The sequence below is a fragment of the Gadus morhua genome, chromosome 18 (assembly GCF_902167405.1).
Source record: "Gadus morhua chromosome 18, gadMor3.0, whole genome shotgun sequence".
Lineage (NCBI taxonomy): Eukaryota > Metazoa > Chordata > Actinopteri > Gadiformes > Gadidae > Gadus > Gadus morhua.
The window spans coordinates 15,594,169-15,621,417 of NC_044065.1; the positions used below are offsets into that span (position 1 = coordinate 15,594,169).

General features: G+C 46.1%; 1 protein-coding gene across 2 annotated transcripts in view; it reads left to right on the top strand.

Moving 5' to 3' along the window:
* The window catches only part of ttyh2 (tweety family member 2), a 45,951-nt gene that overhangs the window by 1,598 nt on the left and 17,104 nt on the right, over nucleotides 1–27,249 (top strand). The window contains exons 2-5 of one of the 2 annotated variants that reach the window (XM_030339669.1): nucleotides 9,849–10,027; nucleotides 18,069–18,180; nucleotides 24,058–24,278; nucleotides 26,997–27,092. In XM_030339669.1, the coding sequence (XP_030195529.1) occupies nucleotides 9,849–10,027; nucleotides 18,069–18,180; nucleotides 24,058–24,278; nucleotides 26,997–27,092 (608 nt within the window). Of the gene's footprint in view, nucleotides 1–9,848; nucleotides 10,028–11,615; nucleotides 11,814–18,068; nucleotides 18,181–24,057; nucleotides 24,279–26,996; nucleotides 27,093–27,249 lie in introns of those variants that run through there. The other variant, XM_030339670.1, reaches the window with a different exon arrangement.

A 27,249-nucleotide genomic window follows, 5' to 3' on the forward strand; every position in this document is an offset into this window, starting at 1 on the left:
GTGTATCATAGTTATTGTTCCAGCATGTCTATTTGGGAATATTCTTGCCAGCAATAGCAGTGTTACATCCTTTGCTTCTTTAATGAGGCCAATGTGAACTTGCTGAACAAAAAAAGCAAGCCTCTTGCATTATCAAGCCTCTACAGACAGTTTATATTCCAGCGTCCATGAAGTGGTTACAAGCCCCCTTATTATGAACACAATGGTAACCACAGTCGTGATGCATGTGGTTAACCACCACTTGACCCGTCGCCTTGCTTCATGTTATAATACCACTGCTTGCCACACAATTTAATATAATGTAATGTGGTCCGATTAAGATTGACCACAGAGTTATTCACAACTGGAACCAGACTGGCATAAAGAGGATCCTGTAACCTCAGCACTTCTTCTACAATGCATGCCACCGGCGCTCACGGGCAGACACAGCGCTGAGTGGCGAGCATTGAGCAGGAAGGCCAGACATACTCTCTGCCGGGGAAGCCCAGTGTCGTGGCAGGAGATGTGGAATGGGCCTGTCTTCTAAAAATCCCCCCTTCGGTCGGTACAATGCCGTGGAATGCAAGGGCCAAGGGGTCAGTCACTCACTGTGTTGCTTTTGTTAGCTGTGTGTGTGTGTGTGTGTGTGTGTGTGTGTGTGTGTGTGTGTGTGTGTGTGTGAGTGTGACTGTGAGTGTGAGTGTGAGAGAGAGAGAGATGGCTCTTCTGTCACAACGGCCCCATCCCCATGCCGCCGCTAGTCTTGTCAATTATGGGATGGCAGTAATTGGATTACTTGGCCTGATCTCACTTTTATGTTGAAATGTTCAATGAAAAAGATCCAGATACAGTGGACTCTCTGGGGGCTTGCAAACCCAGGAGCCATGGACCCGGATGGTGTATTGGCCAGTCTGTTCAGAAGCTCCCCTGCTAACCGGCTTCGATCCCATGTATCCACAAGCTACCTGAAAGATGCCTTGCCACCTATCTTCTCCATAATACGTTATATATTATATTTTATTGTATGCTTCTGAATTCAGTTTAAGTGGCTTTGTATCATCCCATCTAAATGTCAAAATTAGAAGTCACTGTAAACAGGAGCCCGTCATAATACTCACCCCAGCTCAGTGATCATCATGCAGTCTTTACCTGAGGAGTGGATGGGGACTGATGGGCTGTTTGTGACTCAGCATCTCTGTGCCGAGGACCTCAGGATGAAAGGAGGCCACAATCAGAGAGAATGGAGCGAGCTGGGACAGAAATAGTGCAGGAACCTAGTTTTCTGAGTGCGTTGTTGCATGCATTCATTGCATTCCTGAGTATGGCTGTAGAAATGGATGGGTCTTTTTTTCATATGTGTTCCTTTTTAAATGTTTAATGTGTAAAGTACCATCCATTCTATGGATAAAATGTAATAATGCAATTCTTATTATTTTTTGTTAAAGCTTGAAACTTTTTAGTTGTTTATTAAAAGTGACAGGCCTGAACTACATCAACCACTGAATATTGGACTTTACCTTTTTGTCAATATTGACAAACTGTTCTCTGTGTGACTCTTTTCAAACACGGAAATCGGCATCCTTGAGCCGCATTCACCCAGATAGCACAGATTATGCAACCCTTGTATCCGATTGGCCTACTCCAATGCACAACGATGTCACTCAACATAGTTTGTACTGCATGTGACAGTTTAAAACCAAACTTTCTGAACCATTCGGAGAGCAAAACGTGTTATAACCTTTGTGCGCACCAGAGATGCTCAGAACGTGCTGGTCCCAGGTCCCCTCTGGCTTGGTACGTTGCTTATTTTCCAAAACTGAACTTAAGCTTCCATTAATCATCCGAGTCACCCAGTGACCCAATGTCATGCACTTTCTCATCCCATGATCCACAACGCAGCCTCCCCCTGTGTTCCCAGGGTCCCTGAGAAGTCACCGTGTTCCCTGACTGGAAACCACAGAAAACGCCTCGCTGAAGTCTCAGCGGACACACCCATACTCGTCTTTGATGCGTACTTATGAAAGTGATGGATAGACACGGGCACTCAAGTGGGCTTCTGCAGCCTGGCGTCTCTCGTGATCTTCAATAGAAGCATTCAAGAACCAATAATAATCGTCATCTTCCCGACACATGAGCATAATCCCTGTATCGATCCCCCCAGGGGAATGATATTCGCCAACAACACATAGCAGAGAAACAAACACAGGCCAGCAACCGCATAACCAGCATCAGGCAAACAGGGAGGTAGAGTGGGTTCCAGCAGGTCATTAAACATGCTGATAGCAGGTAGCTAAACCTTCCTGTGGAACAGGGCAGCACCAGCAGTCATCTGCTCACATCTGCAGTCTGATTGTTTCATTGTAACACAGTGCACCCCTTCGTTGACACCTCCTCTATGACGACTGCTGATATGGACTGCAGTAGGAAAGCCCGGCCTGGAATATCCTCTTGTAGTGGACTGTTTCTACATTAGATGTTTGTTGTCTTCGAGACGAATGCCAACCATTGTGTCACTCATGTTCAAGATGCAACTTAATTCTGGTTATTGCTTAACCTCATGACATTCATCAAAAGGAATGCTGCAATGTTAAAATGGAAAACCAGCGGTTATCAATAATAGACTGGATGGATTAGAATAGGCTATAAAAGTGGGTGGGGTTGTACCTTTCCAGATAAGAAATGCCATGCTTTAAAAAAAAGCGCATACAAACCTCTTATGAGATTATGCCATGAATGACGTGCCATATACTAATGCACCTAACCATTGGAGTTTATTTCACAAATAGGGTGTGTCAATACTTACGATGAACCATACTTCTAAAGTAACGGCTACTCTTAACTGCAAAACACTGCAAGCGGCATCTCCTGCACGGGACAATAAAACATTCTGTTTTAGTTATTCAATGTATCCATCCTCCGCCTCCTTCTGAAAAGTGTTCTTTATTAAAGAGCACTCAAAAAGTACCAGGTAATTGGATGAGATGCAACTGTTTAACATTTAATAACTGAAGCATACAGACACACTTACACATCTATCATCCCTCCCTCGTCATTTTTCCTTCATAGAAACAATGTTCCACTCGAACGCATCCAAACAATTTCCATCCTCCAGACATTCTCTCTCTCTCTCTCTCTCTCTCTCTCTCTCTCTCTCTCTCTCTCTCTCTCTCTCTCTCTCTCTCTCTCTCTCTCTCTCTCTCTCTCTCTCTCTCTCTCTCTCTCTCTCTCTCATTCCATCCATTTCTCCAGTAGAAATGAAATGAATAAATGCAAACCGATGTGTTGAGATCTGCATGTTGAAGGTTGAATTCACGTCTTGAGCAAGAAAATGCTATTCTTAATAGCATTTTTGTTTTGGCCTCCCTCACGTTTTGATACTGGAGGAGCGGCCCTTTTTTACTTTTATACAGAGTCAACACAGTATTCTTGTGTCAAAGGAAGACTTCTTTGATTATTTTTTTTCATCTTGAAATTATGTTTAGAGCTTCTTGCCATTCTGCTCGCAATGCAATGAAAATAATTGGTCACATTGCATCATTGAATAGAAACCAATTCCATTTCTCCATTTCCACTGCCTTTTCATATCATATCTACTGTGTGCATGAGTGCTGGCGTGTGTCTGTGTGAATGTGTGTGCAAGCCTACTTGTGTGTAGTTAAGCACTGTGATGGTGCACACTTCTCCCCATGTCGTCATGCTCATACACACACACACACACACACACGCACACACACACATACACACACACACACACACACACACACACACTTAGACTTACACACACACACACACACACACACACACACACACACACACACACACACACACACACACACACACACACACACACACACACACAGACACACACACACACACTCCCCGCGGGCCCTGCAGTGGCTAATTGACCTCAATCTGTCTCCATAGTGCGTTAATGTCAGTGATTTGCATTACCTGATAGATGGATGGATGCTATGGGTGGCTTGGTCATTCTATAGATGCAGCCGCCATCCTTTCACTCAGTCCTACAGACCATCCATACAGAATTGAACGGTCCTGAACGAAAATCTTCATTGTCAACAACAGTTTAAAATCAATAGTGATTCTACAAGTGAGGCTGCATTATTGAACAGTTTTCAGGGTTTGGCTGCATGGTGTTCTGGTGTCTGGTAGCTAGACGTTATAGATGTTGTTTTGTGCCCCAGAGGACTGGTCTTTCCGTCAGGCAGCCAGGGGGGGTGTGAACAAGGAAGGCCCCGTTGCCCCCCAGGAAAACAACAATGGAGGCTGCGCTGCACCCCAAGGAGGCGGGGCTACTTCTGTTGGGGGTGGGGGAACCAGGCCAACTCGATCCCCAGGGCTGATGGGGTTATGCCTCAAGGTTCAAATAGGGTTCCAAATAAGGGTAGATTTAACACATGTCCGTGTAGTCGTGCATGTGTAAGTGTCATAATCCCACATATCCCATCAGGGCTTAACATATGACTCTCTAATCTTATAGACTCGGAGAGTGAGGAAAGACCACCGTCAATTTCCACTTCAAATGAGAAAATTGTCCGTTGTAGGAAATCATCTGATGACAAGTGGGAAGATTGCAGCGCTTAACCAAGCCTTGGTTCTCCTCTGGGTCCGTGACCACTGCTGTGCTGCAGAGCATTATATCGTTGAAGAGGGAGACTCTCTCAGCCCCCCCCCCCCCCCCCCCCAGCTCATCCATTACCCAGCAGTCCCTGCTGGGACTCGGGGCTGTAGCTCACCATGGGGATGGCTGCTGCACCCCACTCACCCACTCCTACGTCCCATGCCCCTCACACTTTTCTGAGGCACAGCTGAAGACCTCCTCCAGCATGGGGCTGACAGTGGGAGGGAGGGCGTGATTATCTTGGGCTTGGGGGTGTACCAACCTTTACATGGTTTCAGTATGCTTCAGTACACAGCTGCTAAACAGAGGACCATTACAGCTCCGCTGAATACAGTTCCATTCTGAGTACAGTAGAAGGAGGGAATCGAGACGATCCTTGGAAGTCAAGGGGTTATTTATTGCGTTATCTTCATTTTAATTAACACTCTGCCTCTCCCAGATGTCTTAGTTTCGGAGGCTCGTTTTATTTGGTCTTCCAAAACAGATTCTCTCAAGCAACTCCACACTTCACAAACTAAGGAGGTGTCCACAGTGCACACACACACACACACACACACACACACACACACACACACACACACACACACACACACACACACACACACACACACACACACACACACACACACACACACACACGTGTGGGGAACACATTTCCTCTGCAGCACACAGCTGTCCACAACCTGTGTGACCAGGCCTCTGGAATTAGGCTGTGCCGGGGCCTGGCGACACATTCAGCGCCACTACCAAGTTCCAAGCTGGCGGTGACGACGCTCCTACGATCACCATGGCGATGACGAGCCGGAGCTTATTGCCCTCACATTCCAACAGATGCTTTGGGTTTTCCATCCACATGTATTAATTATGGTCACCGCCGCCCAAGTTATAAATAGAACTGTATATAACACGTGCGCTTCACGTTGTGTTTGTAAGTGAGGGAGACGTACACATCCCACAAGCTACTTCTTAGGTTTGTCTCTGGCCATGGTCCAGCAGGTGAACCGCAGTACGCAGTGTGCTGATTGTGATGTCTCTCCATCATGGGCTTGTTAACCTGGGGTTATACCCGTGTCTTCAGGGTAGCCTTGCTGCCCTTCTCCCCCCTGCCATGTTGGTAAGAACCCAGAAGACATTACACCGTCTCGACCTCCAAATGTCAGATCGATGGGTCCAAAAGCAACCGATCTCAGGTCATCACATGGCTGACCAGACACAATCAATGGGGCGTGTCTGGTTGTACCTACAAATGGATCCCCGGCAACACACTAAATATATACCTAAATGGATCGGACACTTCCCAATTGAGAGAGCGAGAAGGGCAAGGAAAGGATATCTATGTATGGATTCAATATCCTGCTATCATCTCATGGGTGGGTATGCAATTAGGAAAGTCAAAGATAGTTTGTCGTCAAGTTAGATTTCACGATGCTCGTGAAGATACATGGATGAAATTAGATAAATTGAAAATAATTCCCCTCCAGTCATGGGGAGGCTGTATCTGGGAGAACCATACCACGGTGTGCTTCTCTACAGCTGTGTGTGTGTGTGTGTCTGTGTATGTGTGTGTAGCTGTGTAATTATTGTAAATGCTGTGCTCCGTGAGTGTATTTATTGTGCTCGCTTTAAGTGCCCGCAGGCTCTTGTATTAAGTCCATTATTCCTCCTTTCGGGACGTGCTTACGTTAGGGCCTGCTCTTCGTGTCGAGGAGGTTTGTGTTCGTCTTTGGGTATGAAATGTATGTCGCTGTATAGGAACACAGATCATTTGTAATGTCCCCACCCCGAGGGCTGAGCCCAGTCATTCTCTGTGAGCTCTGAGCGGAAGAACATCAGGCCACGTTGTGTGTAATGAGGAGGCTCATCTGTCTGAGGTTACGGCGATGTGGCTCACCCTTTGTCTTCACTTCTCCTGCACACAAACGCACACAGAAGCACACACGCACACACACACACACACACACACACACACTCTTAACACATTTCTCTCTGTCTCCCATCTCTCTCTCTCTCTCTCTCTCTCTCTCTCTCTCTCTCTCTCTCTCTCTCTCTCTCTCTCTCTCTCTCTCTCTCTCTCTCTCTCTCTCTCTATTCTCTATGTCTCTCTCACTCTCTCACTGGGTCTCTGAGGGATTGGGTTTCGGCTCAGCTGGATCTTCCTTCCTTATTTTCTTCTGTCATTGTTGCCTGCAGCGCAGAGAGGGAGAGAGGGGGGGAGGGAGAGGGAGGGGGAGAGAGGGAGAGGGAGACACTCTCAGTGTCAGACCCTAACAACAACAAGCAAGCGAAGAGGGGGCTAACTGACTGAAAGCGCTTCAGTGGGCCCGAGCTGACAATTTGATTTGACAAAAGGGCGGAAATGCATCGGCAGAAAAGATGGATGGTTTTTGAAGACTTAATGGAGCATTGACATGAATCAGTTTTCCTTGGCGTTGGGTTCGGCACGTACGTGTGTTAGGGTGCTCCCGGTCCCTCGCATGCATGTATGTGTGTGCGTTTGCTTGTTGGTGCGAGCGTGCGTGTCCTTTCACTGAACGGATGCTGCATAATTGAAAAGCCCCCGTTGCTGCGCCCTATTCCTCTACCTGGGCCGAAAGGACAGTGGCAGGCGAGTCAGAATCCATTACAGCGTGCAGGGCCAGCCTCTCCCTGAAGCTCAGTGCTTCCAGAGCAGCCTCTTAATCAATCGCTCCTCCCAACAGCCCTTAGCTCCGATCTCTGCTCCTGTCAGGCAGGTGTGTGCATTGAGTGGCCTCTTTAAATAACAGCATTTACGCCAGAATAATGCAACTATACGCATTCGCAGAAATTCTTAGCTCTTCTTTGGGTCTGGAAGCTCTCTCAGTGAACTTCCAAACATGGGAAACCACTTTGCTCCTGCTTTGCACTCCCTCTCTGCTCGGTACCCCCTCGACAACGGCCTGGGAACACGGGACCAGGGTACATTTGGACCGGCCAATCACACGCTGGCTAACTCAAACAGACTGTGGTAATTCGCCCCCCTTCTCTCCCATGCCCCGCACCCCACACCAGGGCACCTAGTTAACCTGCCCGTTACCATAGCGACGGGAGCGCCACGGTGTGTATGTTCCTGTTTGCTTGTCTACGTCTGTGTGTGAGTGTTTGTTTGCGTGTGTGGGGGTGTGTGACTGCATCCAGAAAATGAGGCTACTCTTGTATGGGTAGGAGGCCATCCCCAAAGCTCAATTACCCCCCGACACACATACACCCACACGCACACACATACACACAAACACTCACACATATGTACACACTCGAAGACATACAGTATGTCTCCATCACATTTATTATGCACATCTCAGCCAACCGAAACACACATCTCTCTCTCTTTCTCTTTCTCTCTCGCACTCTCTCACAAGCTCTCTCTCTCTCTCTCTCTCTCGTTGTGCAAGTACTGCCACATCCATTCCTCACACTCTTATCACCATTTGGGGGGTGAGCCATGGGTCAATTACTTCACTCCCCCCCCTTGGATATTGATTGAAGCAGCTGATGGTCGTGAAATGGGACATGATAAACCACTACTACCCCGGCAGATGGATGGAGGATGGGCCGGGGGGAGGGGCTAGAGCGTGTCTGTGTGTGCGTCTTCTCAGTGTGTGTCTGTGGGTTTGTGTGTGTGTATGTGTGTGTGTGTGTGTGTATCTGGTGAAAGGGGCCCAGAGAGTTAGGAAGTCGAAAAACACAAACAGGACAGGGGGTTTCCATGACGACCAGGCGGAGGGGAAAACCTTCCTGAGATTTGTACCTTTCTGAACTGAGGTTCTCTATAATACGGTGAAATGAAAAAAAGGCAAAGAGGAAAGTGAGAAGAAGAAGAACGTGAATGTGAGTCTATTTGTGAGCCGTCTTTGACAGAACGTCAGATTCAGCTGCATTTACATTGGGTGGGGGGGGGCCCAGGAGGGAAGGGGGGTGGGGGGATGTCAACTTCCAAACCCTAAACGCAGCTAGGAAACAGATGGCTCCACTCCTTAAACCAAAAAAAAAGAATCAGAGTTCAGACAAATTAAAAGAGGAAGGGGAAGCCCACGGAGGACCCACATCTCGCCATCTGGAGTCGTTACCAACGCCAAAATGAGGGGGAGAACTGTTAAAGCTCATTGCTATTTCTGGCGTGGCTCTTCCCCTCGTACGCACACGCTGCCACAAGGGGAGGGATGGGAGAGGGAAGCCGAGAGGGAGAGGGAGAGGGACAACAGAGCTGACCTTGTTTCGCTCACTCTGAGCGTGGTGTCAGGCACAGTTCTCCCCCTCACCTGGACCCCCTGAAATTGACCGCTGCTAAAGTCCCATTAGCCCCTACCCCCCCCCCCCCCAACCCCCGCTCCAGCAGCTGTCACACACTTTCTAGAAATGAATGCATTCTGGGGGATGTGCGTGATGTTTGGGAGCCATGTCGCCATGTGAACTATGAAGTCATGTGACGTGAGCCCGGACTGTCTGCTGACAGCCTGGTGCCCAGGACGCCCTTCCTTCTCCTTTTCAGAGAAGGCGTCAGCGTGTATGACTCAATGAGACGTTTTCAGTTGGAAAAGTTTTTGCAGGTTGAGGAAGGTGTTATACTATGTTTTTTAGAGGGGGATTTAAGGCGGGAGAGACGATTAGAACAGTCATAAAAAGATTATATTTTATAATAATGTAACTATATTATATAAAGTTACTAAAGACAGCCTCTTTTGACCATGTTTTGAGCAAAATCGTCAATTCTAGATAGAGAAGTGTTTACCTGCACTAAACAAGTAGCAAAAATCTATTTATTCCAGCCTGTTCATCAAACGTTGAGCCACTTTTAGCTCGGGACTGTGGCAAAGGCTGCAATCAACTTTCTAAGGTTGGAACAAGATCCTGTTTTCACGGCGTCAGGCGTTGATAAATGCATTTGCAGAATATTTCAATAACTAATATTATTGCTGCAGATAGAACCCTATGAAAAGTGAACAGGGAAATACACATCCTGCTGTAAAGTGTGAATTTCTTCCAACAAAACCATCCATGTACTAAGCCTAAAATCAATTGTGTTTTATCAAAGGCCTGGATTGGATTATAGTTACTTAAGTTTTTTAACCATTTGAGATTGAATATTTAAAATATTAAACATTATTGCACATCGCGACAACCTCCCTCTCCCTTGCATCGTGTTCCCGCCGCAACATCTAGCTCCTTACCTACATCTCCTCCACCCCCTCTCTCCCCGCTCCTCCCCCCACAGTCGCTGATCTTCCTGGGCTGCGTGGCGGCGGCCGGCCTGGGCCTCAACCTGCTCTTCCTGGCCATCTACCTGAGCTGCCTGTGCTGCGCCCGCAGGGACGACGAGGACCCCGGTGACACCAAGAAGAAGGGCTCCTGCTGCGTCACGTGGTCCGCCGTCAGCGCCGGCCTCATCAGCTGGTGAGGGAACACACACACACACACGCACACACACACACATCATAAACTCCACAAGACGAGTCGATTTTGGGCATTATATCTCATTGCAGTTTTATCAGGATGACATCTACTGTATGTTATTTGTATTTATGTTTATACCTTTATTTTTTATTGAATGATGTGAATTGGGTGTGTTAACTACTTCCTGCCAACCGAATTGCCCCCCGGGGACAACAAAGACCATCCTATCCTATCCTATGTAACGCCAATGTGGTGTCAAAGTAAATGACTCTTTCTTTTCCGTCGTTGAATGTGCTTCATATAAAATAGTTGGTCCTCTACTTCATCAAACAATCCCAAAATAGGTCTGCGGCCATGCCATGCAAAACCAGGCAACTGTAGGAGGGATGTGTTATCCCAGGGTATTTTGACACCAGAAGAATAATACAGGTTCTTACTCACGTGCCATTCCCTTGACTAGCGAGCAGGATAAATGTTTCTCCCCGGCGCTATGCTGTTTATTTATTCTTCACTTCAACAGTTTTGGTTCTGTTGTCCTAACAAGGTAGTGGTGGCCTTAGCTGGCATGCTGTTTTCATTGCACACATTTCAGTGCTGTTGTTATGACTGCAGTCGGTGTTAAGCTATCTGGGTCCTCACCGGAGAATGCTGTGGCGTCGGCACCTAGAGACGCCTCAGCCTCTCCAAGTTACCCCCATGGCTGGATGTGTTTTTATTCCATATGTTAATCAGCATATTGTTAGCCTCCATAGTGTAAATGCCTATACAAGGAATATTTCAAGGTTCATCTTGTGTTTAGTGTCAATCATGCCTCAGTGAAATAGATGACATAGGCAGATGGAATGTAAAAAACACTCTGATTGGCTTACGATATTCAAAATTGTGATTAAGAAAACCGAAACACATTCTTGCAAACGCATGTGACCTGGGCTGTGAAACCCCTTCTGAACATTTCCTCTTTTAATTAATTGCGAGCAGACAGAAAGTAGGCTGTGTGGAATGGTAAGATCAGCAACATCATGAACGCTCAATAACTCTCTTTGGATCATGAAAGGTCACATAGAGAGACAAAAACAGTCCACACCCAGTGACAAAAACCCTCTCTTATCGCCTGCAGATTCCCCAAAAGGTCACTCCTAAGGTCTCTGCTGGGTCCCTTTCCTGGCGGGAAGAGACAAGCACACCTATTCTTAGACCACCCTTCTACTGCGAGTGCTTTGGGTTGCTTCCAAAGGTTGCTGCAGCTAAGCTTTCAGTAAGAACGCGCCCTGGTTTACCGTTCGATATTAAGCTCCAGGGCAAAAGACTGGACGGCTCTAATGTAACTAAATCTGAGTTTTATAGCATCCAGCTTTTAGCACCTGCAAATCAGTGACAGTACGCCATATTTCAAAATGGGGCTGTCATTTAAACTATATCAACTTCTAATCTAGTATTTCAGGTAACATTTCAGCTACCTGTCTGTCTGACCCACTTTCGCAACGGAAAAGGAAGCACTATAAAATCAAAATAATTGGGCCAGACGTCCCTGAACGTTGGGGAGGATTCACCAGCGACTCATTGTGTTTCATATCCCTCTCTGCATGCCAACATTAAGGGGAACAACGATGTTTCACTCATCTTTTGAGGACAGAACGCTGCACTGACAGGGAATACGTCAATACCATGGTATGTAGCGACCGAGGGGGACTTGCCGAATCGTGCGGTTCTCAAGAAGTAAACCGAATGAGGATGGGAGACTTCCCCCGATCCACATCATATGACAACAGGCCTACCGATTGAAAAGGTATAATTGAATTAGGCCGATGCTCCACAGCTACTATGTAAGCTGTTTTGTGTGTTTTGCATATTGTTTGGGAGGCAAAAATAAAGAATGCCTGACGGAACGGGACTATGTGTAAACAACAGACAAAAGAGCAGCCTGTCGAGAGTAGCTGAGCGGTTTCTGAATCAGGGACGCGGCATCATTATATCTAGCTCACTGCTCACACTGCATGTTACTGACACTCACTCTGTGGAGTAAGAGTCAGAATCAGCTCTCCCTCGCTCACCCTCTTTCTCTGTCTGTCTCTCTCCGTCTCTCTCTTCATCTGTCTGTCTCTTTCTCTGTCTCTGTCTCTCTCTCTGTCTATCTGTCTCACTGGCACTCTCTGTCTCTCTCTCGCTGTCTCACTCTGTCCCTTTCTCTGCTGCTGTCCTTCTCTGTCTCTCTCCCTCTCCAAGTATCTCTGACTCTTTCTGTCTGTCTCACTCTGTCCCTTTCTCTGCTGCTGTCCTTCTCTGTCTCTCTCCCTCTTCAAGTATCTCTGACTCTTTCTGTCTGTCTGTCTGTCTGTCTGTCTGTCTGTCTGTCTGTCTGTCTGTCTGTCTGTCTGTCTGTCTGTCTGTCTGTCTGTGTCCCTCTCTCTGGAGTTTCCAACATGAGGCCAATGAAAGTGGTGAGGATACAGTGATGGTACGACCATGACCTTTTAAAAGGAAAAACATTTCCAATAATGATAATAATATGAACAAAGTCATAAGACTGTTTTAGTGTCCCATAGGTTCTCATTCATAGTACCTTTCTGCTGAGGGCTGGCTTGTGTACTAAGTTAAGTGAACAAGGCTGCTGGTCTTAACTGCATTAGGTTTCAATTATTAAAGTCTATTTGTGTCTCACAAAACGAAGATCAAAGATTACCAGTGCTTCTCTTATTAAAAAAGGTGAATTAAACAGTTTAAATTGACTACTATGGAGATGCTTATCCAGGCAGAATGTTTTACTTGCGTAACGCTGGCATGTGTTTTATGCTAAATAAAGGCACTATGGGGAATTAACGAAGAGTCACAGTTTGCCGTCGGTGTGGTTGAGGAAAAGGGATTCCTACGAAAAGATATTACTTCAGGACATGTAAAGAATGCAGGTGCTGCATTTTTAATACGCTGCTGAAATATGAATGAAATATGTGTTAAACATAAACTACCCTTTTCCTTAGCACACTCCACTGGCCTGCCACTTTCCCCTAGCATATGAAACATGAACAGTTACGCATTACCCAGGTGACTGCTCTCCCAGAGTCTGCATTTCATTACTTTTATAACCTAATAACTGCATGGGAACACACTGACACACTCACACACTCAAGCACTCTTAACTCCTTTTCTCAAGATGAAATCTTGAGAAAAGTCAAAGTCCAAGTCTACTACCGTAACGAATAGCAGTTAACTACGATTGTACTTCAAGTCATTCTGTGCTGCTTCTTAGTAACTCTGCTTATATTTACATTAACTCGCTCTTATCTGTAAACACTCCAGAATCCAAAGTTCCCATGAACCCCCATCGGTTGAAATCTATTCACCATTCAGCAGATGCTTTTACCAAAAGCGACAACTGGGGACTCTCGATGCGTTCTGTTATTAAGGAGCAGGTCAGATCAGCCTGCAGTAGGTTGAACTCTGTGGACGTTATGCGCTGTGTCACAAAAGATTGCTCCCCGTCTGTCTTGAGACCACAGCGGGCGCTCAATACAAATGCAATTACACAGAGCCTAGGTCAACACCAGGCCTTGATTTGGTCTGCCGACGACACAGTCGCCGTGGGAGAGCCCAGAGTCGAGGAGTTGTTGTCCTAAATGAATGGCGTGAAGGACCGGGGGGAGGCAGATCCTGATGGAAATCCCCTCTTAAGCAGTTTGATTTCAGAGAGATGAATGCGTCAGTGTGCTGCATTGCAAGGCATGGTATGTGGAGACACACGTTTAGCCAAGATTCTCATAGAGGAACAAAGTATGCAGTTTAGTATACTGTATCCAACCGTGATGCATCTTTCTTTAAATCAACTTTAAAATCCACCTTAAAATCGACTTTAAAATCCAGCTTGAAATCAAACTTACAATCTCCAGCAAACTATCTGGAGATTTACATTAACTATTTTGGTATTCAGCAACACTTTGATCAAAAGCGACTTCATGTGATTAATGAGGGGGTGTGAAGCCATCAGCATCTTGCTCGAAGATGTCAACTTCTTATCTTTGATCGGTAGTCTCGGTCCAAACTGGAATGTGGTTGTGTTCCGGTTGTCAAGGGCGATACCGGGGCTCATGTTAAACGGCCGTGGCCTAATGGCTATCGCTAATGTGGTCCGTAGCCTAATGGGTTCCACCTGTGTCTTTGTGACCCATCGTTAGTCGAACTAATTACACGAAGGCTGTGTAATGTTTGTTGATTCTGGCATCATCTGTCCCCATGTGAAATCATTATTGCGTCTTTTTTTTGGATTGTGTCAAACACCAATATTTCCCAAAAAGCAAAAGAGCATCAAGAGTGAACAAAGAGAAGAGAGAAAGCAAAGGTAGTGTGGGAGGGAGCAGCTCAAATAAAGACAAAAGGTTGATCCCACTACAGGAATACAAACACAATGCTAAACCTGCAAGTGATGATATGGTCATTATACACCCTCAGGGTCCCAAAATGTTGTCTTTATAATAGCAAACCATTGTTTTGGATGCACAGTGGCTTTTGGAAGTTTGGTAATCTGCTTCAGCCAGAAATAGAAGCGTTTATAAAATATTCAAAAGAGTGAGGTGGTGGCTTTATGGTGTGGAGCTTATGAGCGAGGATTAAATGTTTTCTCCTCTTCCTATCTCTCGAAAAGGTAAACACATCAGTACAGAAATTAGTTTCTTAATTTCTACTCCGTCAATATTACTATGTTTAGAAAAATAAAATTATATCACATTGTATTCAGAAAATAATATGAGCAATATGTGGCCTATTTTGTTCAAAGAGAGGTTTTCCTTGAGATGTATCCGGAAGTTAATGATTCAGCAGAGGGATGAAAGGTTTCTGCCTCCCTGTTACTTCTCAACATGACATTTGACACTTCAGCACAAGCCTCGTCAAACCCATGGAGAAAAACATATTTATTTACTCCGGCTCCCTCGTCTCCGTTTTCCTTTTTTTCCTCAGTTTGGTTTACTAATTAGATCAGAATTGTTACTATTTTCCCTCAACGTGTCCGTGTATTCCTCTTCTGTAGTGCCAGTCTTAGCCCCGGGCTGTGGGAGGAGGGGAGCGGGATCGTGACCCAGATGAATCCCGGAGACAGCAGCTCCCAGGGCTTGCTGGTGTTAACCAGGCAATGTCTCACAATCTATACAAAAGAACACATCTGCGAGAAAAGAATTGGGTTCATCAATATGTAGTAAGCGAGTAAATAAGCCCAAATAACCAAAGGCAAAATCTACCCTTTAAAACTCTGAAATGCGTGTTTTTCTGTTTATCGTTTTTTTATGCATCGTCGGCTGTAAACAAATGGGTTTATTTGTCTCTCGCTATCTGTCTGTAAGACCCGCCCTGTCTCTGTTGCTTTGTCACAGCGCTGTCTCTATCACAACCTCTCTGCCATTCTTGTCAACCCCTCTCCATTTTCTCAGCTCATTTTCTTCTGTTCCCGTCAATAGTGGCTGTCATTCTGCCATCCTCCTCCTCTTTTTAATATCACCCTATCTTCTGGAATCGTTCAAATGGTTTCCTGAAAGGTGTTCCTGTTAATGGAATCCCTTCTTGATTAAAACACCTGTTTTTCATCTGCTCCTGTCGTAAAATGGTCTGCGTAGGCGTAGCACTACGAGCAGCTCATGTTCATCTCACATTCAGACAATCAGAGGAGATTTCATCAAATCTTGCTGAATCTTTCTTACACTTAAAACCTGCTTTTGACCAATCATGTTGCTGAAGGTAGGGATCTGTAATGTAATTGGCAAAGACAAATCTACCTGCCAAAGTAAACTCTCAAAAAAGTTGACTATGTAAAAAAGTCTTCAACACTGGGTAGAATGGTCACTGTAGAAATACAGTTATTACAATCCACTTCTGAAAGCCTCATCCACTTACACAAATGAGTTTCCTTCAGTAGAATACATACTAAACGTCATAGGAAACAAGGCTTAACTCCGCCCCTTGCGGTCCTGGTATCCGGCCCGACTGTTGGCGTGGAGATGACCCAAACGTTGGCTTCTCCTCAGGAAGCAGCTCAGTGGAGCGGGGCAGGCCAGGCCTCATTTGCTAATTGATATAATCCCCATGCTTGATTAGCACCGACCCAGCACACTTAACCCCATCCCACAAGGGTTCCTGGGGGTACGATCGGGGCCAAGTCCTCGGTTAACATAGGTCTGGAACGTCATGTTAGATCAGGAAAGAGAACACATTTCTATGGCAACTGAGCTGCGTCAATTTGCACTGTGTCCACCCACACACACACATACGAGAAACCTGCAAATACCGCACTCAGAGAACATGAGATACATGATGCATAATACTAGCAGATAAGTTTAGATTCAATCGATTTCTTTCACACGTAAGCTGAAGTGAGTAAGTTACGCATTTTAGTTAGAAGTTTAAAGATAATGCATTTGTGGAAAGAGGAGGGTTGACCTCTGGAGAATGCTGTGTGATACCCACATCAAACACACACCACACAGATTAATATCTTAAGTTGTCTCTTTTCACTCTTATGGTATGGTTTGTTTTTTGTATGATGGATATGCATGATGAACTAGTGTTTTGCCTACAATTCATTTGATTAGTTGATTTGTTGAATCAATTGATCCCACCATGCTATAAAAATACTAACCAACGTGCTATTTTTCGGCCCATAAAACCTCGTCTGTGAAGGGACTATTCCAGGCCATAAAAGAGCAAAAACTCCCTTGAGCGACTTTGCATCCTGACATTCAGGGAATCCGATTTGAATAACAAAAACAGATTTCAGTGTGTGACTAGTCTATTAGCAAGTAGTTTATAGTTATCGCCACGCAGCTGTTACCAAAGTTAATGTCATTTTAATGGGTGGCAGCTGCCATCCCTAATCATACAGTTGATGTCTGTGATTAAGATGTTATGTGGGCTACATGCTGTAGGGTTTCATTAGCATTTTAAAGGCTTTACCATTTGCATATATACCGTATTGCAGTAATGAGGACTAAAAATAAACAACACATCTAAAGCAGGCAAAATAAGGACACAAGCTATGAAATAGTATGGATATAATTAAGAGTGTAAGGAAAAGTATGACGCAACCTTATCCTGATCTTATGTAGTGTGAAACATACTGAATGGTCCTCCACTTTTCTACACATAGATACACACACATACACGCGCACACACACACACACGCACGCACGCACGCACGCACGCACGCACGCACGCACGCACGCACGCACGCACGCACGCACGCACGCACACACACACACACACACACACACACACACACACACACACACACACACACACACACACACACACACACACACACACACACACACACACACACACACCCTGCCACCACCACCACAAGCAGGGCCCTCCTGGGAGATTTTTGAATGAATCCGAGTCTTTCACTCGACTGTGCTCTTCAAGGAGCCCCCCGCCCCCCCCAGGGAAACACACATCTTTCCCTGCCCCCTACAACACCACCACCCCCACCCCCACCCCCATCACCACCCCCACCACCCGCTGCTGTTAGTGTTGGTCGGTCCCCTGGTGGCCATTTTCTCCTCTTATATTCCTCTTATCCCGATGGCCACTGATGCGTTTCCTCCTGTCGGGGACTGTTAGGCCATTGCGCTCCATTTAGCTGTCACCATTTTGTTCCTAGTTTGTATGTATTCTCCCGTTCAGAAAAGTCAACATGGATGGACACTGGAAGAGGTGCTGGTGGTGGTGCTGGGAGGTGGTGGGAGGTGGTTGAGGGACGATTGTTGCGAAATGCTTGTGAAAAGGAACGTGATTAATTATTCAGGAGATGAGGGCTACTGTTGGTCCAACGACGCTATATCTCAACGTTGTAAAATAAATATTAATCTAAGTATACAAGTTTGAAACAAATTTACTTTAGACACTATTCATTATTTTTATGTCAGACTTGTTTTTCCCGATCAAACAGAATTTTTTTATTAGAGAGGAGACACTGAAGCTTGTGTTAGCAGTTTGTCCCTGAGCCCCACTGCACCGAACCTCGTTACCAAACGTTAACTAGTTCACTCCTGCTCCCTTACAGCATGGCGGTAGGTGTGGGTTTCTATGGCAACAGTGAGACTAACGACGGAGTGTACCAGCTGACTTACTCCATGTACAACGCCAACCACACCCTGGGAGGGGTCGATAGTCTGGTGAGTGGTCACACACACAAACACACACACACAAACACGCACACACACACACATCCACTTTGTGTTTTAAATGAGTCGGTTGTGGTAAGGAAATGTAAAAGGATGGTTGCTAATTGACTCCTTGGCCTCCACACACACACACACACACACACACACACACACACACACACACACACACACACACACACACACACACACACACACACACACACACACACACACACACACACGCGACCACATGACAGCCCACCACCCCACCCAAAGGGGAGGGTCCCGGGCAGAGTAGTAGGCCTGCGGTTGGTCTTCTTCCTGCCGACCGAGGCCAGGTCCTCGTTAGTGGTGTGTGGTGGACGGGGAGCGCTGCCGGAGCCAGGGCAGAGTGCGTCCACCTGGCAGGGCGCTGGTTCCGTTCCCTCCGAACCAGCAGCCACACGCGAAGGCTTCCACGGCAGGCTCGCCCGTTTAAAAATGCATCAGAACACGGAATAGAGCTAGGCTTCTGAGAGCATAGTACGAGGTATCAGTATGTCAGTGTTACCGGGAGGTACGTTCAATTAATTCACAGCATGGTGATCATCCAGGATCACATGTCAGTCTGACGGGTGTAATCAAAACTATTACAAAAGTTAATGAAAGTGCAGACAAACCCGAGGGAGCGATTATGGCCCCGCAGTCAGACAAAGGCTCTCCCATAATATTATTACGTTGTTCGCCCGTGTGGCAGCGAACACCTGTTTATTGACGTCTGCAAACAAGGCCAGCGTTCGAAACTACTTATACATCTATTCATGACCTTGAGGACATCCTTGTCCGAATGTGCTGACTGCAAGTGCATGTCAGCAGAACCTTCTATCAATAATGCAGTAACACAAAATACAGGCACATGTTCTTTCTAAACTGATTTAAGTGGTAGCAAAAGTTACCGCCTTGACAAGGCACTTATGGTTCTGTTTTTCTAATTTCATGCAAATAATTGTGAAACCAGCAGCCCTTGACTGCTACTCAACATTTATTGGTCATTATAGTCTTTCATTCCTGAGTAATTTAGTCTGAAAAGCTAATTTTAAACAAGTAAAAACTAACTCATTTAAAAAATAATATTTTGAGCTGCCTGGGAGATTTGGGTTTTATTGCTCAAGAGGAAGAAAGAGAAATGCATAAAAACAAATATTTGGTGCTTGCAGCCCATGCTAAGAGGTTATTTATGTCTGTGTGTGTGTGTGTGTGTGTGTGTGTGTGTGTGTGTGTGTGTGTGTGTGTGTGTGTGTGTGTGTGTGTGTGTGTGTGTGTGTGTGTGTGTGTGTGTGTGTGTGTGTGTGCGCGGTGAAAATCTTGATATAAGCCTGTATCTGGTCCATGTTCTTAAAGATCCAGATGATAAGAGCCCCAAGCCTCCACTGTCTGAAGGGAAGTGTCCCACGGTCACAACGACTCTCCTTTCACTCCATCCCAAATGGTCTCTCTTTCTCCCTGCTTGAACCCGAGTCTTTGATGTGAAACCCCTTTTGCTGTCCTCACGGCCGGCCTCCCTAGTTCCCAGTGGGGCGTTACATGGCGTATTCAGAAGCTCACCACAGTACATCGCTAAAGACGTAGCACACAGGCGAAACAGCAGGCCTTGTTCCAGCACCACCATCGCTCTGCAGTGAGCCTTTCATGGCCTTCCCATCGTGCAGAGTCAAACACTTTTCCCCGAGCAGCGGTCAGATGAGTGCTTTCTAGAGTACAAGCCATCGCAAATTCCAAACGGATCAAAAAATGCGTTGTCACCGTTCTTCAGCACACCAACTTGGAAAGTTTATGGGCCTCTCTACAGAGGATGGGATTGTAGTGCATGATCCTAGATGACTTCAACCAGAAGGGATTACGTTTCCCTTCTGGGTTAAGGGGGATCTGTATTGTTGGCGCTGCACTACTAAAGAGTGATGGTTCAATGATCCCCTCAAATGTAAAGCTGGAGCACGGGGGATAGCCGACGGCTCACACCGTGTAAAACACAGCCCATTTACACTGCATACTGCACCTTTTACTGCTGAACATTAGAGCACTAAATCGATCGTTAACGTTAAGTCCTTCCTCTGTGCTATGTGTTTTGAGAATTTTTTACGATCCACCGAACATGGAGGAATTGTATTTTATGAGTAGTGGTGGTGGTGTTCATTTGGGGACTATTTCACGGCACACATTTCCCAGTTATGATAGTATTTTCCCTCAAGGACGCCGTGCGCGTGTAAGTGTGCACGCATGCGTGTGCGCGTGTGAAGGCCTGTCTGCGAGGGACTGTGCGCGTGTCAAAGCCCACTGATTATAGACTGTTAAGGAGGTCTAGTTGCCGAGTGGCACAAAGAGACCAGTGTACCACACGGCGTTCCCAGACGCCACCCCCCCCACATAATCAACCATGAGCCCGCGAGACAAAGCCCAGGATGGAGGCCAACAGAGACCCGGCCGGCCCGACTGATTGGCAGGTTGAGCAGGGAGATTGGTATTGAAGCTCGAGTGCCAACAATGGCGTGCCCATGGCCCCACTGAATGTCTTTTAGAGAGGGGGGGGGGAGGGGGAGAAGGGGAGAGAGTGAGAGAGAGTGAGAGAGGGGGAGAGAGAGGGGGAGAGAGAGAGAGGGGGAGAGAGAGAGAGAGAGAGAGAGAGAGAGAGAGAGAGAGAGAGAGAGAGAGAGAGAGAGAGGACATTATTGATGAAGGCTTTCCCCTGAACTTCTGTTCAATAATTCGTTCTAGTCTAAATCGTATGCTTTCGAAGTGAATGCATTTATCCGTTCTCACACTGATTCACACACAAACACAGACACACACACACACACAACCGTATAGATTTACAAACACACACACACAACCGCATAGATTCAGTCACGCACAGACACACATACACATGCACACAAAGTGTATTTTGGAACACTTTGAAAGTCACTCTTGCGTGGTAGAACCAGATCATTGTAAAGGGGGTGCCATTCGGGGACATTGGCTTCACACAGCCCACGTGGAACCTGGACAAGAGAGGTGTTAAGAGAGAGGGAGAGCGAGTGGAAATCCACTTTTAATTGAACTATTTCAGCTGAGACGATGCGATTCACTTGATATTTGTCAACCGAATAATAATTCCTTTGTTCCGAGTGGACGTGCCAGTGGGAGGCTTTTGGCAGCCAGCCATCGGACAATGCCTCGTGTCGCTGTGTGGTTCTGGCCGGGAGAAGAGAGCAAGCATTCTGCTCTGTGTTCTAAGATGGCCAGTGATGTAATAGTTATTAGTTAGGAGTCCAAATCCAGGTGGAGGCAGTTATGAAATGTGTGTCTAATCGAAAGAATACATCCGTGAAGTTTGACACACTTTGATGAGGATGAGGTTAAAATATTGGCCTTTATACAATACTGTTGTTTATTTCCTTATTTCCTTTATTTCTTAGAACAATGTCATGAAAAAGCAACCTGATAAAACATTACCTTCACATATAACCCTCAACCTATGCAGGACCATCAATAGTTGTGGTCCATAATTAGTTGGTTATCCTGATGATACAACCTACAACAAAAAGTTTCTTTACATGTCTTTAAGGCCTGTAATTACAATTTGAAATCATTAAAGCAGATGTTTAATCCATTATCCCCGTACACCCCCCGGATGACCTCATGTCCCCCTCCTCTCCGCCCCAGTCAGTAATCTGCTGATGGTGTAAAGGTGTAATGGTGTAAACCGCTCCAGACACTCGATTGGAGATGGAGCGCTTTGCCCCGTGGGGGACGGGCACCCTTGTCCTCGCTCCCAGGTATGACTCGGCTGAGATGAACCCTGTGCCCTCCCTGATTCACTTCCTGGTGCTCACAAAGCTGGCTGTGCAACCAATTAACGTTGAGCAGAAAGCGCTGACTCTGCTTAAGACTTCACTGAATCTCATTCCGAATCCCGCCTGGACCGGCCCTGGAGCCGTTCTCACACATGTTGGACTCTCCAGGGACACCTCCGGTCTATTCTCATCTGCGCTCGCATGATTAATGAAGAGCTTACTCTATCCCTCATTAGGGTGTTGTTCATCTTTTTAAAAAACATTTAAAAACGATGCAGATACAACATTTAACACTTCTCTTACTTTGAACCTATAGCCAATGTTAGGGTCATATCTTCATTCAAAATGTTTTTAGATTAGTTATTGATTCATTGAATTTCTGACGCATCCAGGCTTTTCTTCAAGGCTTCGCGCCCTATCTTTTAATTTGAAAGATTTATTTCTTCAAAACTACATTTTGTTGTTAGAGTGAGTCATTAGTTCATTAAGTACATACACCTACTCGTCTTGTTATTTGTTCCCTATTCATCTTGGTTCTCGTCTCTTAGCCATCAAATTGCTTATTAAATCGTATTCATCTGCTCCAGAGCACTATCTGCCATGCCCTGAAAAATAAGAGACTGTGCTACTCAGACAATGGGGATTCAGAGTGGGGACTCGTATCTCCCCATGCTCGGGATTAGACCGAGATCATGGCAAGATAAGCAGGATCATCTGTCTCTCAAAGCGCTCCAAGGTAAGATTAGCATGGAGCAGGAAGAAAGAGGCCCCCCAATCTCTCCCCCTCCACCCCCACACACAGCTCTCCCCGGGGGTATCATCTCCCCAAGTGTCGGAGGAGTTTGAGATGAAGCTGTGTCGATGGAAGGGTTAGATAGCTGAGCACCGCAGGCAAGAGCTAACCCAAGTATTATCTTGTGTGTGACTCTTACCCGGGGCCTTGCCACCGTTGCATGGCACGAATGGATCTTTTCAAGTCCTTGAGTCTCATAGGCTGGCCTCGGACCAGGCTACTTGACAAAAATACTTGGATTTTATATATTTCGTTTTTTGGAAGCAGGTGGAACGGATGTGGTGGATATTTCATTTGTTATTCAGAAATTATATTAAATAGATCCATGCAGGGAATGAAGTTTATTCAGAAGTGCCTACTCTTTTTTCATCCTTTATTTAAAGAAAAAGAAGCACATTTGTCATTAAATAGCTTGGATTGTGCTTAATTCTTCTCTCTCCTTCAAAGTATTACTCTGTCTTATTCTCTGTCTCTTCTCCCCTGTCTCTTTATTCCTGACATTCTCTCTTGCCATCGGCAGTCTATCAAGAGCCGCGCACTGAATGCAAACCAGAAAATTAGTTCCCCCCCAAGTCTATTCCCCTCTCAGCTTTCTCCGAGTTCTCTCCCTCGACAAAGGCTGCGACAATATGGCCCTTCTCTCTGGTGAATGCACCTACCCAGGGCTGAATGCCGGCATTAAGCGCCCTTTAATTACCAACCATTAATAATGAAATAGCAGCGTCTCTCGGCTCAGTAGAGCCTTGACACAAGCGTCTTATTATTGATCTTGTTTTGGTGCAAAGCCAAGTTCTGACTCTTGACACCTCAAACGACAAACGGAGTGAACTTCTTCCTCAAACTTCTTCCTCTGGATCCTTTATTTAGTTAAAATCTAAAAAACCAACAGCCACTTAGACTGTCAGGCACAGAGAGAGAAAGAGATCATCTGAGGACAAGGATTTCCCCAGCCTTTCTAGGTAGTCCCATGACTTGAGATTCGAAACCACAGCCGTTAATTGCCGTGCAGTTTCACAGGAAGTCACTTGAGTGCCCACCTCCTGCCAACCAAGTATTGATGTGGAAGGAGGTGGAAGTTTAAATGAACTGCCTTGCTGAACGGATCCCGATCCCCTCAGCACCGGGAGCTCAGGCTTCGCCACTGCCTCCGCGACAAAGTTTCCTCTCCCTGGAGAACTTCTCCCAGCCCTCTCCATCGTTCCTGACCCCTCGTACCAGCACCAGCACCACCACTGCTTTGCATTAAACCTCCTCTCTCTCTCCACCCTGACCGCACCCCTCCAGGTGTCGACCACCATGGGCAGCATGCAGCGGGGGCTGCAGCAGCACCTGGCCCGGCTGGACGAGATCTTCGCCACGCGCGGCGACTACGTTCAGACGCTGCAGTTCATGCAGCAGATGGCGGACAGCGTGATCAAACAGCTGCTGGGCCTGCCAGACTGGATGGAGGCGGAGGTGGACCTGGCCTCGGTGGCGGACAAGACCGCCGACATAGAGTACTACAGGTGAGCCGTTGCTATGAAAACTATAGAGTACTACAGGTGAGTTTATTAAGGACAACTATAGAGTAATACATGGGAGGCATTACTATGACAACTATAGAGTACTACAGGTGAGATGTAACGATGACAACTAAAGATTACTACAGGTGAGTTTACTAATGACAATTATAGAATACTACAGGTGAGACATTACTTAAGACGAGTGCTACAGGTGAGATGATCGTTACTTATGACAACAATTAGGAAAAGCACTACAGGTAAGATGTTACCAACGTGTCTGCAGAGCACAACAAGGTCTTGCATATGAATAATTGCATTTAGTGTATTATTGGTGAGTAAGACCTTGATAATGACCTATCACAGGTCAGATTTATTATTAATGCATTACCAAAATATTGGAATGGGGAACCAGATCAATACAGTGTAAACAAGTCAACAAACGACTATACTAACCACTAAGTTATTCTGCATCCAGTGGTCCAAAGTTGACAGATTCACGTATCCCGGACTGCACCCTGGAACTAATAAATAATTCATGTTTACGTGGAACTATCCTGCATGTTATGACCCGAATACATCATGTGTTATCAGTCGTAATACGGATGAGAGCATGCATCACCCTGTTGTGTTCTGAACCCCTGCGGAGAAGAAGAATCGAGAGCATCTAATGCAATCCTATGCAATCACGAAGGCAACCGGGACAGCCCTAGCCTGTTGGTTAGGGCTGATGGCCTCTCAGAACACAGGCTCTGAGGTTTGAGCCCCGATGGCCGCAGTCTCCCTGGATGAGGGAACAGGCTGAGAAGTACACTCAACCATTGTAGCTGATTAATGGCTGCCATGGCACTCATGGAAGAACTGAAAATACCCAAATGCCCAACTACCAAATATATCAACAAAATCATGTCTTTGGGCAAATACAGAGCTTTAAAAAACAAGACAATATGTAAGGGATAATGTAGCCCAGACAGGGAAAACAGGACACCGACACGCAGCGAAGCTGTCTTGCTTTGCCCTGAAGTTTGTTTTCGATAATGACCAGCGACGTTCTATACATTATCTCGCTTATTACACGGCTACTTGCCAAAACGAAAAAATAGCTTCACATGGTGTGTCTTTTAACAAATGTATTTGTTACCAGCATTGAAGGGTTGATCAGCAGAGAAATAGTCTGCCAAAGACGTTGACGTCTTAGTTACCGGACTACTTGCGGAGTGATACCAAAGACGTCATTAGGGGCAAAAAACCCTTTTCCTTGACAGGGGTCAATTATACTTAGCAACGGTGAATTATCAAATATCACCGCCGTCAGTTGTGAAGGGCCCATGCAAGTGAACGGAGCGTTCCACGGCATTGAGAAGACCCGTGTGATAAGAATCGATAATGTCTCTGGGCCTGGCCCTTAAGTGTCCCCGTGATGAAGACCACCAGATGGTGATGTAGAAAGTGGGCCGTTTGGTGTTTTATTGTTGCGGTGCTGGCATTGATTTGAATCCAACAGCCTAGCGTGTATCCATTGATCTGTAATGGGACTCGCCTGACTGATCAATAAGCTGAGCTTTACACCAATGGACGCTAATAGCACCAGACACTCAATGGGACACTCAATAGACTCTGGTTGTTAATGCACAATGGGGGGGGTGGGGGGGTCTAGCTGGCTGGCGTTTCTGCTCACGTAGCACCAGTGTGGTCAGGGGAGAGAGTCTGTGGGCTTATGCATGTTGATACATGTGTACACTACAATACAGGGCTTGTTAGTGAAGCCTGTGTTTTTTTTTTAACAACGAAGACCAAGAATTATAGGTATGGAGGAAATATTATAGGTTAGTAATGGATCTGAGGGAAGGGAAAACAGAGCACAGAGAGGGGAGTGATGGAGGACTAAGAGAAGAGAAGGGACGGGGAAATGGGTGAAAGATGCGCAAAGGAAGTATCGCCCCAGAACGGCCATGGTGGGATGGATAATGGGGGTTTACAGAAGAGGGATGTGTGAGAGGTAAGAGAATCGATCAGATGGATGGATGGCCGACGATGTGGGCGGATTAGGAAAATAAAACACAGGTCTATTCATTATTAACCATCTAGACACCGGAGTTGACTTTGAATGATCACTTGCACTCTATATAGCACACACTCACACATAGACACACTAACACGCACAGACACACATTTTATTAACCGCCATTTGCGGAATGAAGGCAATGTTTTAAGTTAATGGACTGCTTTTAGTCAATAACACTTTTCTTGGTGTAACTACCCAAAACATCGCTGTCATAACCGCCTTAAATGTCATGCAGAGTGGACTAGGCCTTTCTATGGAGAAACACTTCGACAAGTTCAGGACAATGATGATTTATATTGACCATCAAAAAAATATTGTTGATATATATATATATATATATATATTTATAGATATATATGAATTATTCTAGTGGTCGGTGTGATTAAGCATGATTCTCTCTGTCTGTCTCTCGCTCTGTCTAACTCTATATGTCTATGTTTATCTCTGTCTCTCTATGTATACCGGTATGTGTCTCTGACACTGTGTGTGTGTTTCTCTTTCTCTCTATTTCACTATCTGTCTCTCTCTATTTCACTCTCTCTCTCTCTCTCTCTCTCTCTCTCTCTCTCTCTCTCTCTCTCTCTCTCTCTCTCTCTCTCTCTCTCTCTCTCTCTCTCTCTCTCTCTCTGTCTCTCTGTCTCTCTCCCTGTGTCCTGTAGGTGGTTGACCTACCTGCTGGTCCTGATCCTCAACCTGGTGATCTGTCTGCTGTCCTGTCTGGGTCTGGCCAAGCAGTCCCGCTGGCTCCTTACTACGTGAGCAACCCCCACCATCATCACACCCCTACATCACCCCCCCCCCCCCCCCCCCCCCCCCCCCCCCCCCCACCGTCCTCACACCCCGCCATCATCACACCCCAAACCGATACACACCTTGGTCTTGTTTCATTGCACCTTTGAAATTATCGAGAAC